General features: G+C 59.5%; 1 protein-coding gene across 1 annotated transcript in view; it reads left to right on the top strand.

Annotated features, from left to right (window-relative positions):
- The first annotated feature begins 341 nt into the window (after nt 1-341).
- TONSL (tonsoku like, DNA repair protein) overlaps nt 342-17,333 on the top strand; it is a 32,049-nt gene continuing 15,057 nt past the window's right edge. The window contains 10 exon segments of the mRNA XM_072034476.1: nt 342-441; nt 2,913-3,014; nt 5,939-6,081; nt 6,179-6,274; nt 6,358-6,445; nt 8,747-9,048; nt 13,038-13,152; nt 13,230-13,372; nt 15,720-15,872; nt 15,974-16,099. Of these exon segments, the coding sequence (XP_071890577.1) occupies nt 417-441; nt 2,913-3,014; nt 5,939-6,081; nt 6,179-6,274; nt 6,358-6,445; nt 8,747-9,048; nt 13,038-13,152; nt 13,230-13,372; nt 15,720-15,872; nt 15,974-16,099 (1,293 nt within the window). The 5' untranslated portion in view covers nt 342-416.

Here is a 17,333-nt window from a genome sequence, read left to right as displayed (position 1 = left end):
GTGCCACTGGGAGTGCTGGGGGTGGTGACTGGGGGCACTGGGAGCACTGGTGCCCCTTTAACTGGTGGCACTGGTGTAACTGGGAGCACTGGTGGCCCTGAAACTGGTGTAACTGGGAGCACTGGTGTCATTGTCACTGGTGTTACTGGTGCCCCTGGTGCCCTGTTACTGGTGGTACTGGTTTTACTGGTCCCACCACCCCCTTCCCAAGGTGCACCGCGGGGGGCGGGGCCTCCTTCCCCTTCCCATCACCCCCTGGGGCGGTGCCGCGGTGCCCGCCGGGAGTTGTAGTCCGGGGGGCGTGGCCGCGGGCGGCGACCAATGGGAGCGGCCGGTGCGCGGCGCCCCCCGCGCTGATTGGCTGGCGGGGGGCGGGGGGCGGGCACAGCGCGCGGCGGGCGCGGGAGCGGCCGGGAATGAGCGGGGAGCGCGCGCTGCGGCGTGAGCGGGGACTGGGGGCACTGGGGGGACTGGGGGGGACTGGGGGGGACTGGGGGGTGTGGGGGTGGTGGGGGCACTGCGGGTAATGGGGGTACTGGGGGGTACTGGGAGCACTGGGGGGGTACTGGGAGGGACTGGGAGCACTGGGAGGGACTGGGGGGGGACTGGGAGCACTGGGGAGGTACTGGGAGGGACTGGGAGTGACTGGGGAGGTACTGGGGGCACTGGGAGGGACTGGGGGGTGTGGGGGTGGTGGGGGCACTGGGGGTAATGGGGGTACTGGGGGGTACTGGGAGCACTGGGGGAGGAATGGGGGGTAATGGGGGGGTACTGGGAGCACTGGGGGGCACTGGGAGGGACTGGGAGCGACTGGAGCACTGGGGGGTGTGGGGGTGGCGGGGGCATTGGGAGTAATGGGGGGACTGGGGGGTACTGGGAGCACTGGGAGGTACTGGAGCGTACTGGGAGCACTGGAGGGGGACTGGGAGGGACTGGGGGGTGTGGGGGTGGTGGGGGCACTGGGGGTAATGGGGGGACTGGGGGGTACTGGGAGCACTGGGGGGGGGTGGGGGGTAATGGGGGGGTACTGGGAGGGTACTGGGAGCGTACTGGGAGCACTGGGGGGGTACTGGGAGGGACGGGGGTGTGGGGGTAGTGGGGGCACTGCGGGTAATGGGGGACTGGGGGGGTGGGGGGTAATGGGGGGGTACTGGGAGCACTGGGAGGGTACTGGGAGCGTACTGGGAGCACTGGGGAGGTACTGGGAGGGACTGGGAGCACTGGGGGGTGTGGGGGTGGTGGGGGCACTGCGGGTAATGGGGAGACTGGGGGGTACTGGGAGCACTGGGGGGGGATGGGGGGTAAAGGGGGGGTACTGGGAGGTACTGGGAACACTGGGGGGGACTGGGGGGTGGGGGCGGTGGGGGCACTGCGGGTAATGGGGGGACTGGGAGTTACTGGGGGGGGTGGGGAGTAATGGGGGGGTACTGGGAGCAGTGGGAGGTACTGGGAGCACTGGGGGGCACTGGGAGGGACTGGGGGGGGTGGTGGGGGCACTGCGGGTAATGGGGGTACTGGGGAGTACTGGGAGCACTGGGGGGGTACTGGGAGTTGTTGGGGGGACAGGGGGGGTACTGGGAGGGACTGGGGGTGTGGAGGTGGTGGGGGCACTGAGGGTAATGGGGGGACTGGGGGGGCACTGGGAGGCACTGGGAGCGACTGGGGGGGACTGGGAGCACTGGGGGGTGTGGGGGGTGGTGGGGGCACTGGGGGTAATGGGGGGGATGGGGGATAATGGGGGGGTACTGGGAGCACTGGGAGGGACTGGGGGGTGTGGGGGTGGTGAGGGGACTGTGGATAATGGGGGTACTGGGAGGTACTGGGAGGTACTGGGGGTGTTGGGGTTACTGGGGGAACTGGGAACACTGTGGGTAATGGGGGTTGTACTGGGAGCATACTGGGAGGGACTGGGGGGTACTGGGGATACTGGGAGCATAAGGGGTAGCGGGTTTGCTGAGGGGTGCTGGAGACACTGGGGATACTGGGAGTGCTGGGGCCATACTGGGAGCACTGGGGGGTGCCAGGGGGCAATGAGGGAGCTTGGGGATACTGGAGGAACTGGGGGGCACTGGGGATACTGGGAGCGCTGGCTTGGGGCTGTACTGGGAGTGCTGGCTTGGGAGCTACTGGGAGTACTGGGAATACTGGGAGGTGCTGAGGATACTGGGAGCACTGGGGGGGGGGTCACGAGGGTGCTGGGGGGCACTGGAGGAACTGGGGTGCACCGGGGATACTGGGAGCAATGGGACCACTGGTTATACTGGGTACACTGGGAGCATTGGCTTGGGGCTCACTGGGAGCGCTGGCTTGGGGGTTACTGGGAGTACTGGGGATACTGGGAGTACTGGGAGCACTGGGGGGTAATGGGGGCACTGGGGGGGCACTGGAGGAACCGGAGTGCACTGGGGATACTGGGAGCAATGGGACCACTGGTTATACTGGGAACACTGGCTCAGGGACTACTGGGAGCGTTGGCTTGGGGGTTACTGGGAGCACTGGGGATACTGGGATGTGCTGGTGCTATACTGGAAGCACTGGGAGTACTGGGGGGGTCACGAGGGTGCTGGGGGGCACTGGTGATACTGTGAGCAATGGGAGTACTGGGAACACTGGGTATACTGGGAGTGTTGGCTTGGGGCTCACTGGGAGCGCTGGCTTGGGAGCTACTGGGAATACTGGGAGGCACTGGGGCTGTACTGGGAGCACTGGGGGGGCACTGGAGGTGGGTGCGCACCAGCAACACCACAACCAACGGGACCACTGGTTATACTGGTTATACTGGTTATACTGGGCCTACCACAACCACCACGAGCACCACCTACGGGCTTACTGGGCCTGCCGGACTGGGAGCACTGGGAGCACTGGTCCCAGTACCCCCCCCCCCCCCCAAAAACCCCCTCCCCAAAATTCAGAGCTGCAGAAGGCGAAGGCGAAGCTGCAGCGCGGCGGCGCCGGGGGGGGCGCGGAGGAGGCGGCGCTGTGCAACCAGCTCGGGGAGCTCCTGGCCAGCCATGGTAGGACCTGGGGGGGGGTCCCAAAATTTTGGGAGGGGTCCCAAAAAAATTTGGGGGGGTCCCAAAAAAACAGGGGGGGGGGTCCCAAAATCCCCGGTGACGTTGGCGGTGCCGCGGTGCCGTGCAACCAGCTTGGGGAGCTCCTGGCCAGCCATGGTAGGACTGGGGGGGGCCCAAAATTTTGGGGGGGTCCCAAAAAATCTGGGGGGGTCCCAAAATTCCGGGGGGGTCCCAAAAAATTTGGGGGGTCCCAAAAAACCCGGGGGGGGGGTCCCAAAATCCCCGGTGACGTTGGCGCCGTGCAAGCAGCTCGGGGAGCTCCTGGCCAGCCATGGTAGGACCTGGGGGGGTCCCAAAATTTTGGGGGGGTCCCAAAATTCCCGGGGGGGTCCCAAAATTCCGGGGGGGGTCCCAAAATTCGGGGGGGGTCCCAAAAAACCCAGGGGGGGGTCCCAAAATCCCCGGTGACGTTGGCGCCGTGCAAGCAGCTCGGGGAGTTCCTGGCCAGCCATGGTGAGATCCTGGGGGGGTCCCAAAATTCTGGGGGGGGTCTTAAAAAATTTGGGGGGTCCTAAAATTTTGGGGGGGTCCCAAAAAATTTGGGGGGGTCCCAAAAAACAGGGGGGGGTCCCAAAATCCCCGGTGACGTTGGCGGTGCCGCAGCGCTGTGCAACCAGCTCGGGGAGCTCCTGGCCAGCCATGGTAGGACTGGGGGGTCCCAAAATTTTGGGGGGGTCTCAAAAATTTGGGGGGTCCCAAAATTTTGGGGGGGTCCCAAAAAATCCTGGGGGCGGGGTCCCAAAATCCCTGGTGACGTTGGCGCCGTGCAAGCAGCTCGGGGAGCTCCTGGCCAGCCATGGTAGGACCTGGGGGGGTCCCAAAATTCTGGGGGGGTCTCAAAAATTTGGGGGGTCCCAAAATTCCGGGGGGTCCAAAAAATTTGGGGGGGTCCCAAAAAAAACAGGGGGGGGGGTCCCAAAATCCCCGGTGACGTTGGCGGTGCCGCGGCGCCGTGCAACCAGCTCGGGGAGCTCCTGGCCAGCCACGGTAGGACCTGGGGGGGGGGTTCCAAAATTTTGGGGGGGGTCCCAAAATTCCGGGGGGGTCCCAAAAAATTTGGGGGGGTCCCAAAAAACCCGGGGGGGGGTGTCCCAAAATCCCCGGTGACATTGGCGGTGCCGCGGCGCCGTGCAAGCAGCTCGGGGAGCTCCTGGCCAGCCATGGTAGGACCTTGGGGGGGGTCCCAAAATTCGGGGGGGGTCCCAAAAAATTTGGGGGGGGTCTCAAAATTTTGGGGGGTCCCAAAAAATTTGGGGGGGTCCCAAAAAACCCAGGGGGGGGGGTCCCAAAATTCCTGGTGACGTTGGCGGTGCCGCGGCGCCGTGCAACCAGCTCAGGGAGCTCCTGGCCAGCCATGGTGAGATCCTGGGGGGGTCCCAAAATTCCGGGGGGGTCACAAAATTCTGGGGGGGTCCCAAAATTCGGGGGGGGTCCCAAAATTCTGGGGGGGGTCCCAAAATTTGGGGGGGGTCCCAAAATCCCCGGTGACGTTGGCGGTGCCGCGGCGCCGTGCAACCAGCTCGGGGAGCTCCTGGCCAGCCATGGTAGGACCTGGGGGGGGGTCCCAAAATTTTGGAGGGGTCCCAAAAAATTTGGGGGGGTCCCAAAATTCAGGGGGGTCCCAAAAAATTTGGGGGGGTCCCAAAATTTGGGGGGGGTCCCAAAATCCCCGGTGACATTGGTGGTGCCACGGTGCCGTGCAACCAGCTCGGGGAGCTCCTGGCCAGCCATGGTAGGACCTGGGGGGGTCCCAAAATTTTGGGGGGGTCCCAAAAAAATTGGGGGGGTCCCAAAAAATCCAGGGGGGGGAGTCCCAAAATTCCCAGTGACGTTGGCGCCGTGCAAGCAGCTCGGGGAGCTCCTGGCCAGCCATGGTAGGACCTGGGGGGGGGTCCCAAAATTCTGGGAGGGGTCCCAAAAAATTTGGGGGGGTCCCAAAATTCCGGGGGGGTCCCAAAAAATTTGGGGGGGTCCCAAAAAACCTTGGGGGGGGGTCCCAAAATCCCTGGTGACGTTGGCGGTGCCGCGGTGCCGTGCAACCAGCTCGGGGAGCTCCTGGCCAGCCATGGTAGGACTGGGGGGGGCCCAAAATTTTGGGGGGGGGCCCAAAAAATTTGGGGGGGTCCCAAAAAATCCGGGGGGGGGTCCCAAAATTCCCGGTGACGTTGGCGCCGTGCAAGCAGCTCGGGGAGCTCCTGGCCAGCCATGGTAGGACCTGGGGGGGTCCCAAAATTCTGGGGGGGGTCTTAAAAAATTTGGGGGGTCCCAAAATTTTGGGGGGGTCCCAAAAAATTTGGGGGGGGTCCCAAAAAACCCAAGGGGGGGGTCCCAAAATCCCCGGTGACCTTGGCGCCGTGCAAGCAGCTCGGGGAGCTCCTGGCCAGCCATGGTGAGATCCTGGGGGGGTCCCAAAATTCTAGGGGGGGTCTCAAAAAATTTGGGGGGTCCCAAAATTTTGGGGGGTCCCAAAAAATTTGGGGGGGTCCCAAAAAACCCGGGGGGGGGGTCCCAAAATCCCCGGTGACGTTGGCGGTGCCGTGGCGCCGCGCAACCAGCTCGGGGAGATCCTGGCCAGCCATGGTAGGACCTGGGGGGGTCCCAAAATTTCGGAGGGGGTCCCAAAAAATTTGGGGGGGTCCCAAAATTTTGGGGGGGTCCCAAAAAATTTGGGGGGGTCCCAAAAAACCCAGGGGGGGGTCCCAAAATCCCTGGTGACGTTGGCGGTGCCGCGGCGCCGTGCAACCAGCTCGGGGAGCTCCTGGGCAGCCACGGTAGGACCTGGGGGGGGGTCCCAAAATTCTGGGGGGGGTCTTAAAAAATTTGGGGGGTCCCAAAATTTTGGGGGGGGTCTCTCTGTGCTGCAGGGCGCTACGAGGAGGCTCTGGAGGAGCACCGGCACGAGCTGCGGCTGCTGGAGGCGGCGGGCGACCGGCTGGGCTGCGCCGTGGCGCACCGCAAGGTCGGCGAGCGCCTGGCCGAGCTGGGCCGCTACGGGGAGGCCCTGGAGGTGGGTGTCTCGTGTCCCCCCCCCCCCAAAAAAAAAATTTAAAAAATTTTGGGGGGGGTTTTGGGAGTTTTAAAGGGTTTCGGGGGTTTTCTGGCAGCACCAGCGGCGGCACCTGGAGCTGGCGCGCGCCCTGGGGGACGCGGCGGAGCAGCAGCGCGCCTGGGCCACCATCGGGCGCACCCACATGTTCGTGGCCGACAGCCTGGGGGGGCCGGGGGGGGCCCCCCAAAAAAAAAGGGGGACGAGGAGGGAGAGGAGGAGGAGGAAGAGGAGGAGGAGGTGAAGAGGAAGGTGAAGGCGGCGCTGCGCGAGGCCGAAGGCGCCTTCCGCACCAGTTTGGCCATCGTGGAGGAGAAGCTGGAGGGTGAGAGGGGTTTGGGGGGGTTTTGGGGGGTTTTTGGGGGGTTTTTGGGGGGGTGGGGGGGGGCTGAGTTGGAGTAGGGGGGGGTAGGGGGGTCCTGGGGGGAGTGGGGGGGTCCTGGTGGTGCTGGGGGACCCCAATCCTTTGTGGTGCCATGGGACCATGGTCGTGTTTTGGGGTCTTGGGGTCCTGTGCCGGAGCCTTGGTGTTGGCACCGGGGGTTGGGGGCTCCTCCTGGGGGTCCCCAAACCCATTTGGCACTGGTTGGGGTCCTGGTGGTGCTGGGGGGGTCCTGGTGATGTTTTTGGGGTCCTGGTGGTGTTTGTGGGGTCCTGGTGGTGGTTTTGGGGTCCTGGTGGTGCTGGGGGACCCCAATCCTTTCTGGTGCCATGGGACCATGGCCATGTCTTGGGGTGCCATGCTGGAACCCTGGGTTCTGGGGGCTCCTCCTGGGGGGTCCCCAAACCCATTTGGGCACCGTTTTGGGTTCTTGGTGTCCCTTGGCGACCCCAACCCCAATTTTTCCCCTTGACCCCGTCCCCCCCAGGCTCGGTGCCTCGCCGGGAGCTGGCTGCCATGCGCTCTCGCCTCTACCTCAACCTGGGGCTGGGGGTTCCTCTGGGGGTCCCCAAACCCATTTGGCACCAGTTGGGGGGTCCTGGTGGCACTTAGGGACCCCAACCCCTGGTGGCACCACGGTGCCGTGCCCATGTCCTGCACCCAGTAGGATCGGTGCCGCACCAGAGCTGTGGTGTTGGCACTGGGGGTCCCCAAACCCATTTGGCACCGGTTGGGGGTCCTGGTGGTGATGGGGGGGTCCTGGTGATGGTTTTGGGGTCCTGGTGGTGCTGGGGGACCCCAATCCTTTGTGGCACCTTGGGTCCATGGCCATGCACCCAGTAGGATCGGTGCCACACCAAACCTGTGGTGTTGGCACTGGGGGTCCCCCAGGGGGTCCCCAAACCCATTTGGCACTGGTTGGGGGTCCTGGTGGTGATGGGGGGGTCCTGGCGGTGGTTTTGGGGTCCTGGTGGTGCTGGGGGACCCCAATCCTTTGTGGTGCCATGGTCATGTCTTGGGGTGCCATGCTGGAACCCTGGGTTCAGGGGGCTCCTCGTGGGGGGTCCCCAAACCCACTTGGGCACCAGTTGGGGGGTTCCTGGTGGTTTTGGGGACCCCAACCCCAATTTTTTCCCCTTGACCCCGTCCCCCCCCAGGCTCGGTGCCTCGCCGGGAGCTGGCTGCCATGCGCTCTCGCCTCTACCTCAACCTGGGGCTGGGGGTTCCCTGGGGGTCCCCAAACCCATTTGGCACCGGTTGGGGGTCCTGGTGGTGGTTTTGGGGTCCTGGTGGTGATTTTGGGGTCCTGGTGGTGCTGGGGGACCCCAATCCTTTCTGGTGCCATGGGACCATGGCCATGTCTTGGGGTGCCATGCTGGAACCCTGGGTTCAGGGGGCTCCTCCTGGGGGGTCCCCAAACCCATTTGGCACCGGTTGGGGGGTCCTGGTGGTGATGGGGGGGTCCTGGTGATGGTTTTGGGGTCCTGGTGGTGATGGGGACCCCAAGCCTCCATGGCACCTTGGGTCCATGGCCATGCACCCAGTAGGATCGGTGCCGCACCAGAGCCATGGTGTTGGCACCGGGGGTCCCCAAACCCATTTGGGCACCAGTTGGGGGTCCTGGTGGTGATGGGGGGGTCCTGGTGGTGTTTGTGGGATCCTGGTGGTGGTTTTGGGGTCCTGGTGGTGCTGGGGGACCCCAATCCTTTGTGGTGCCATGGTCATGTCTTGGGGGTGCCATGCTGGAACCCTGGTGTTGGCGCTGGGTTCTGGAACTCCTTATGGGGGGGTCTCCAAACACTTTTGGGCACCGTTTGGGGGGGTTCCTGGTGGTGGTTTTGGGGTCCTGGTGGTGATGGGGACCCCAATCCTCCATGGCACCTTGGGTCCATGGCCATGCACCCAGTAGGATCGGTGTCGCACCAAAGCTGTGGTGTTGGCACTGGGGGTCCCCCAGGGGGTCCCCAAACCCATTTGGCACTGGTTGGGGTCCTGGTGGTGATGGGGGGGTCCTGGTGGTGGTTGTGGGGTCCTGGTGGTGGTTTTGGGGTCCTGGTGGGGGGACCCCAATCCTCCACGCCCTGCACCCAGCAGGATCCGTGCCGTGCCAGAGCTGAGGGCTCCTCGTGGGGGTCCCCAAACCCTTTTGGGCACCGGTTGGGGGTCCTGGTGGTGCTGGGGGGGTTCCTGGTGGTTTTGGGGACCCCAACCCCAATTTTTTCCCCTTGACCCCGTCCCCCCCAGGCTCGGTGCCTCGCCGGGAGCTGGCTGCCATGCGCTCTCGCCTCTACCTCAACCTGGGGCTGGTGTACGACAGCCTGGGGGCGGGGGGGCGGCGGGGGCGCTACCTGCAGCGCAGCATCTTCCTGGCCGAGCGCGAGCGCCTGGACGAGGACCTGCAGCGCGCCCTCTTCAACCTGGGGGGCATCCACCAGCGCCACGGCCGCCACCCCCCCGCCCTGCGCTGCCTCCAGCGCGCCCGCGAATGCGCCCGGCGCCTGCGGGACCCCCAGCTGGAGAGCGAGTGCTGCAGCAGCGCCGCGCAGGTGGGTAAAGGGATTGGGGTTAAATTTTAAAAAAATGGGGTTAAATTAAAAAAATTGGGTTAAAAAAAATGGGGTTAAAGAAAAAAAAATGGGTTAAAAAAATGGGGTTAAAAAAATGGGGTTAAAGAAAAAAATGGGGTTAAAAAAATAGGGTTAAAAAATAGGGTTAAATGGAAAAAATAGGGTTAAAAAAAATAGGGTTAAAGAAAAAAAAATAGGGTTAAAGAAAAAAAATAGGGTTAAAGAAAAATAGGGTTAAAGAAATAGGGTTAAATAGAGAAAATTGGGTTAAAGAAAAATGGGGTTAAAGAAAAATTGGGTTAAAGAAAAATTGGGTTAAAGAAAAAAATAGGGTTAAAGAAAAGTAGGGTTAAAGAAATAGGGTTAAATAGAAAAAATAGGGTTAAATAAAAAAATAGGGTTGAATGGAAATAGGGTTAAAGAAAAATAGGGTTAAAGAAAAAATTAGGGTTAATTAAAAATAGGGTTGAATAAAAGGAGGGTTACATGAAAATAGGGTTAAATGAAAAAAATAGGGTTAAAGGAAAATAGGGTTAAATAAAAAAATTAGGGTTAAATGAAAATAGGGTTAAATAAATGAAAATAGGGTTAAGTGAAAATAGGGTTAAATAAATCAAAATAGGGTTAAAGGAAAATAGGGGTAAAGGAGAAAAAAATGGGGTTAAATAAAAAATTAGGGTTAAATAAAAAAAAATTAGGGTTAAATAAAAAAATTAGGGTGAAATAAATAAAAATAGGGTTAAATAAAATCGGGTTCAATAGGAATAGGGCCAGGCCGAGGACCTGCAGCGCGCCCTCTTCAACCCTACACTGGGGGTCCCGCGAATGCGCCTGGCGCCTGCGGGACCCCCAGCTGGAGAGCGAGTGCTGCAGCAGCGCCGCGCAGGTGGGTGTGTGGGGGGGAAAGGGGTTAAATTAAAAAAAATGGGGTTAAATTTTAAAAAATGGGGTTAAATTTTAAAAAATAGGTTTAAATTAAAAAAATTGGGTTAAAGAAAAAAAAATGGGATTAAATTAAAAAAAATGGGGTTAAAAAAAATGGGGTTAAAGAAAAAAAATTGGGTTAAAAAAATAGGGTGAAATGGAAAAAATAGGGCTAAATAATAAAAAAATAGGATTAAGTAAAAATAGGGTTAAAGAAAAAAAAAATAGGGTTAAAGAAAAATAGGGTTAAATAAAAAAAAATAGGGTTAAGTAAAAATAGGGTTAAACAAAAATAGGGTTAAATGAAAATAGGGTTAAATAAAAAAAAATGGATTAAATAAAAATAGGGTTAAATAAATAAAAATAGGGTTAAATAAATAAAAATAGGGTTAAATAAAAATAGGGTTAAATAAAAAAATAGGATTAAATCAAAAAAATAGGATTAAACAAAATGGGATTAAATAGAAAATAGGGTTAAATAAAAAAAATAGGGTTAAATAGATATAGGGTTAAAGAAAAAAATTAGGGTTAAATGAAAAAAATTAGGGTTAAATGAAAAAAATTAGGGTTAAATGAAAATAGGGTTAAATGGGGGTCTCTAGGGGTCTGTAGGGGTCCCTCCGGGGGTCTATCCTAGTGCTTTGATTTGTTTCCTCGTTTTTTGGGGTCTATCCTAGTTTCCTCATTTTTGGGGGGTTTTAATGTTTTTTCGGGGGGGTCTTTATGTCGTGTATCCCCTCTCCAGGTCCTAACATCAGCCTCTAAAACCCTTCGTTCCCTCCTTTTTTGAGGTCTATCCTAGTTTCCTCATTTTTTTGGGGGTCTATCCTAGTGGTTTCCTCCTTTTTTGGGGTCTATCCTAGTGCTTTGATTCCTTTCCTCACTTTTTGGGGTCTATCCTAGTTTCCTCATTTTTTGGAGGGTTTTAATGTTTTTCTTTGGGGGCTCTTTATGTCGTGTATCCGTTCCTCAGGTTTCCTCATTTTTTGGGGAGGCTTTTAACATTTTTTCGGGGGGGTCTTCATGTTGTGTATCCCCCCCCCCAGGTCCTAACATCAGCCTCTAAAACCCTTCGTTCCCTCCTTTTTTGGGGTCTGTCCTAGTGGTTTGATCCGTTTCCTCCTTTTTTTGGGGTCTATCCTAGTAGTTTCCTTGTTTTTTGGGGTCTATCCTAGTGGTTTGATTCATTTCCTCGTTTTTTGGGGTCCATCCTAGTTTCCTCGTTTTTTGGGGTCTATCCTAGTGGTTTCCTCGTTTTTGGGGTCTATCCTAGTGCTTTTGCTTTGTTTCCTCCTTTTTGGGGGTCTATCCTAGTTTCCTCGTTTTTTGGGGTCTATCCTGGCAGTTTGATTCATTTCCTCGCTTTTTGGGGTCTCTCCTAGTGGTTTCCTCATTTTTGGGGTCTATCCTAGTATCCTCACTTTTTGGGGTCTATCCTAGTGCTTTGATTCGTTTCCTCGTTTTTTGGGGTCTATCCTAGTTTCTTCCTTGGGGTCCATCCTAGTTTCCTCACTTTTTGGGGTCCATCCTAGTTTCCTTGTTTTTTGGGGTCTATCCTAGTGGTTCCCTCCTTTTTTGGGGTCTATCCTAGTGCTTTGATTCCTTTCCTCATTTTTGGGGGGTCTATCCTAGTGGTTTTGATTCTTTTCCTCCTTTTTTGGGGTCTATCCTAGTTTCCTTGTTTTTTGGGGTCTATCCTAGTGGTTTCCTCATTTTTGGGGTCTATCCTAGTGGTTTGATTTGTTTCTTCATTTTTTGGGGTCTATCCTAATTTCCTCACTTTTTGGGGTCTCTCCTAGTGCTTTGATTCATTTCCTCGTTTTTTGGGGTCCATCCTAGTTTCCTCATTTTTTGGATGGTTTTAATGTTTTTTTGGGGGTTCTTTATGTCGTGTATCCGTCCCTCAGGTTCCTTCATTTTTGGGGGGTTTTAATGCTTTGTAATATTTTTTCGGGGGGGTCCTTATGTGGTTTGTCCCCCCCCAGGTCCTAACAGCAGCCTCTAAAACCCTTCGTTTCCTCCTTTTTTGGGGTCTATCCTAGATTCCTCATTTTTTGGGCTCTAACCTAGTTTCCTCCTTTTTTGGGGTCTCTCCTAGTGCTTTGATTCCTTTTCTCATTTTTGGGGTCTATCCTAGTGGTTTCCTTGTTTTTTGGGGTCTATCCAGTGGTTTCCTCCTTTTTTGGGGTCTATCCTAGTTTCCTCGTTTTTTGGGGTGTATCCTAGTGGTTTTGATTCTTTTCCTTGTTTTTTTTGGGTCTATCCTAGTGGTTTCCTCCTTTTTTGGGGTCTATCCTAGTGGTTTGATTCGTTCCCTCATTTTTTTGGGGTCTTTTTTGGGGTCTACCCTAGTGGTTTCATTTGCTTCGTTTCCTCCTTTTTTGGGTTCTATCCTAGTGGTTTTGCTTCATTTCCTCGTTTTTTTGGGGTCTATCCTCGTGGTTTCCTTGTTTTTTGGGGTCTATCTAAGTGGTTTCCTCTTTTTTTGGGGTCTATCCTAGTTTCCTTGTTTTTTGGGGTCTATCCAGTGGTTTCCTTGTTTTTTGGGGTCTATCCTATTGCTTTCATTCCTTTCCTCCTTTTTTGGGGTCTATCCTAGTTTCCTCGTTTTTTTGGGTCTGTCCTAGTGGTTTTGATTCATTTCCTCATTTTTTGGGGTCTATCCTCATGGTTTGATTCGTTTCCTCGTTTTTTGGGGTCTATCCTAGCGGCTTGATTCCTTTCCTCCTTTTTTGGGGTCTATCCTAGTATCCTCGTTTTTTGGGGTCTATCCTAGTGCTTTGATTCATTTCCTCATTTTTTGGGATCTATCCTAGTTTCCTTGTTTTTTGGGGTCTATCCTAGTGGTTTCCTCGTTTTTTTGGGTCTCTCCTAGTGGTTTTGATTCTTTTCCTCCTTTTTTGGGGTCTATCCTAATTTCCTCACTTTTTGGGGTCTATCCTAGTGGTTTCCTCCTTTTTTGGGCTCTATCCTAGTTCCCTCATTTCTGGGGGTATTTTAACATTTTTTCGGGGGGGTCTTCACGTTGTTCGTCCCCCCCCCAGATCCTCCTGAGCCTCGGGGATTTCGCCGGTGCCCGGCGCTCCCTGCGCGCGGCGCACGCCCTGGGCTCGCGGCACCCCCAGCAGCGGCGCTGGGTGCGCTCCAACCTGCGCTACGGTGAGAAAAAACCCATTTTTGGGTCATGGGGGGGTCATACGGAAAGAGGTGACCCCCCCCGAATTTTGACCCCCCAGCCACCGAGGTGATGCGGCTGCAGGAGGCGCTGGAGGAGGCGGGGGGGGAGCCGGCGGCAGCGCTGGGGCTGTGCGAGAGGCTGGGGGACCTCTGCTCCCGGCACGGGGATTTCGGGAGGGCACTGGAGCACTACCAGCGGCAGGTGGGGGGGGTACTGGGGGCACTGGGGGGGACTGGGAATACTGGGGGGGTGCTGGGGGGGTGGGGGGCCTGGGGGAGGTGGAGGGTGCTGGGGGGAGCTGGGGGTGCTGGAAGGTGCTGGGGATAATGAGGATACTGGGGATAATGGGGGCGCTGGTGGGGCACTGGGGGGCACTGGGGGGGCACTGGGGGATACTGGGGGGGGACTGGGGGGGTGGGGGGTATGGGGGAGGCATGGGGGTGCTGGGAGGTGGAGGGTAATGGGGATACTGGGGGGCGCTGGGGGGGACTGGGGGGCACTGGGAGAATGGGGGGGGACTGGGGGGCACTGGGGGGTGCTGGGGGGGTGGGGGGGCTGGGGGAGGTGGAGGGTGCTGGGGTAATGGGGGTGCTGGGGGGGACTGGGGGATACTGGGGGGCACTGGGGGGGTGCTGGGGGATACTGGGGGGTGCTGGGGGAGGACTGGGGGGCACTGGGGGTGGTGGAGGGTAATGGGGGTGATGGGGGGGGACTTCGGCAGGGCGCTGGAGCACTACCAGCGGCAGGTGGGGGGGGCACTGGGGGGTGCTGGGGGGACTGGGGGGGTTTTGGGGGGGTGGGGGGCATGGGGGGCACTGGGGGTGCTGGAAGGTGCTGGGGATAATGAGGATACTGGGGATAATGGAGGCACTGGGGGGGTACTGGGGGGGACTGGGGGGGACTGGGGGGGTGCTTGGGGGGGCTGGAGGTGTTGGGGACAATGGGGCATTGGGGGGCATGGGGGGTGCTGGGGGTACTGGAGGGTGCTGGGGATAATGGGAGTGCTGGGGGGGCTGGAAGGTGCTGGGGATAATGGGGGCGCTGGGGGGACACTGGGGGACACTGGGGGATACTGGGGGGTGCTGGGGGTACTGGAAGGTGCTGGGGATAATGGGAGGACTGGGGGATAGTGGAAGGGCTGGGGGGACTGGGGGGGTACAGGGGGGGCTGGGGATAGTGGAGGGCGCTGGGGGTAATGGAGGGACTGGGGGGCACTGGGGGGTACTGGGGGGGTGTTGGGGGGGTGGGGGGGCTGGGGGAGGTGGAGGGTGCTGGGGAAAGTGGGGGTGCTGGGGATGATGGGGGTGCTGGGGGGGGACTGGGGGGTACTGGGGGATACTGGGGGGTACTGGGGGTGCTGGAGGGACTGGGGGGCACTGGGGGCACTGGGGGTGGTGGAGGGTGCTGGAGATAATGGGGGTGCTGGGGGTAATGGGGGCGCTGGGGGGGGGACTTCGGGAGGGCGCTGGAGCACTACCAGCGGCAGGTGGGGGGGGTACTGGGGGGCACTGGGGGGGACTGGGAATACTGGGGGGGTGTTGGGGGGGACTGGGGGGGCTGGGGGAGGTGGAGGGTGCTGGGGAAAGTGGGGGTGTTGGGGATGATGGGGGTGCTGGGGGGCACTGGGGGATACTGGGGAGTGCTGGGGGGGGCAAGGGGGCACGGGGGGGGCGCTGGGGGTGATGGGGGTACTGGGGGGTGCTGGGGGTAATGGGGGGGCTGGAGGGGACTGGGAAGCACTGGGGGGGGGACTGGAGGATACTGGGGGTGCTGGGGGTACCGGAAGGAGCTGGGGACAGTGGGGGTACTGGGGATGATGGGGGCACTGGGGGGGGGACTGGGAGGCACTGGGCGCACTGGAGATACTGGGAGGTGCTGGGGACACCGGAGGGTGCTGGGAGGCTCTGGGAGCACTGGGAATACTGGGAGCACTGAGGATAATGACAACACTGGGGATAATGGGAGCACTGGAGGTACTGGGAGGCACTGGGAATACTGGGAACACTGGGGATAACAGCAACACAGGGAACAGTGGAAGCACTGGGGTTACTGGGAGGCACTGGGAGCACTGGGAATACTGGGAGCACTGGGAATAACGGCAACACAGGGAACAACAGAATCACTGGGGGTACTGGGAGCCACTGGGAGCACTGGGAATACTGGGAGCACTGGGAATAACAGCAACACAGGGAACAACAGAATCACTGGGGTTACTGGGAGGTGCTGGGAGCACTGGGAATACTGGGAGCACTGAGGATAATGCTAACACTGGGGATAATGGGAGCACTGGAGGTACTGGGAGGCACTGGGAATACTGGGAGCACTGGGAATAACAGGAATGCTGGCGATAACACGAGCACTGGAGCTACTGGGAGCTACTGGGAGGTACTGGGAGCACTGGGAACACTGGGAACACTAAGAATAACAGCAATGCTGGCGATACCACGAGCACTGGCGCTACTGGGAGCTACTGGGAGCTACTGGGAGCACTGGATTCACCGGGGGGGGGGCTCTTTTTCCCCTCTAACCCCCCCTGTCCCCCCCCCAGCTGAGCTACGCCGAGGCCCTGCGCCGCCCGGCGCCCGAGCTGGCCACCATCCACGTCTCGCTGGCCACCACCTTCGGCGACCTGCGGCAGCCGGCGCGCGCCGAGCACCACTACCGCCAGGAGCTGGCACTGCACCGCGGAGACCCCCTGGAGGTCAGCGGGGACCCCCCAAAAATTGGCAGGGGGTGGGGTCCCGGGGGTCCCGGGGGGTCTCGGGGGTCCCGGACACCCATGGGTGCCCCCCACCCCGGCAGGAGGGGAGGACGTGGCTCAGCATCGCCGTGGCCAAGGAGGAAGCCGGCGAGCCCGGTGCCGCGGTGGAGCAGTGCCTGGCCACGGCGCTGGAGCGCGCCGAGGAGGCCGGGGAGCTGCGGCTGCAGGTGAGGGCACGGGGGGGGTGCGGGGGTGTGGTGCCAAACTGGGGCCACGGTGCCAAACTGGTGCCAAACTGGTGCTGTGGTGCTGCGCTGTCAAGCCGGTGCCGCGGTGCTGAGCTGGTGCCATCCTGGTGCCGTGGTGCCAACCCGGTGTTGCAGTGCCATGGTGCCACGGTGCCAACCTGGTGCCGACCCGGTGCCACGGTGCTGAGCTGGTGTCACGGTGCCGTCACGGTGCCAACCCGGTGCCGTGGTGCCAACCCGGTGCTGACCCGGTGCCATGGTGCTGATGCGGTGCCGACCCGGTGATGTGGTTGCTGACCCAGTGCCGCGGTGCCAAACTGGTGCCGCGGTGCCAAACTGGTGCTGTGGTGCTGTGGTGCTGCGCTGTCAACCCGGTGCCGCGGTGCCACGATGCTGAGCTGGTGTCACGGTGCCGACCCGGTGCCATCCTGGTGCCATGGTGTCGACCCGGTGCCGAGCCGGTGCCGTGGTGCCAACCGGGTGCTGTAGTGCTGGCCCAGTGCCGACACGATGCCACGCTGCCGTCCCCGTGCCGTGGTGCTGACCTGGTGCTGTGGTGCCAACCCAGTGCCGTGGTACTTACCCGGTGCCACAATGCCATGGTGCCAACCCGGTGCCAACCCAGTGCCATGGTGCTGATGCGGTGCCGACCCGGTGATGTGGTTGCTGACCCAGTGCCACGGTGCCAACCCAGTGCCATGGTGTTGATGCGGTGCTGTGGTGCCATGGTGCCGACCCGGTGCCAACCTGGTGCTGTGGTGCTTACTCAGTGCCACGGTGCCATGGTGCTGACCTGGTGCTGCAGTGCCATGGTGCCACGGTGCCAACCCAGTGCCATGGTGCTGATGCGGTGCCGACCCAGTGCCAACACAGTGCCACAGTGTCAACCCGGTGCCATGGTGCTGACCCGGTGCTGTGGTGCCAACCCAGTGCCACAATGCCATGGTCCTGACCTGGTGCCACAGTGCCAACCCAGTGCCATGGTGCCAACCTAGTGCCACGGTGCCGACCTAGTGCCACAATGCCATGGCGCTGACCCAGTGCCATGGTGCTGCGGTGCCGACCTGGTGCCGTGGTGCCAACCCGGTGCCGTGGTGCTGACCCAGTGCCACGATGCCATGGTGCCGACCTGGTGCCATGGTGCCAACCCAGTGCCGTGGTACCGACCCAGTGCTGTGGTGCCAAAACCCAGTGCCATGGTGCTGCAATGCCA

This window comes from Anas platyrhynchos, chromosome 2, assembly GCF_047663525.1.
Source record: "Anas platyrhynchos isolate ZD024472 breed Pekin duck chromosome 2, IASCAAS_PekinDuck_T2T, whole genome shotgun sequence".
NCBI lineage: Eukaryota > Metazoa > Chordata > Aves > Anseriformes > Anatidae > Anas > Anas platyrhynchos.
This window is presented reverse-complemented; position numbering and strand designations above follow the sequence as displayed.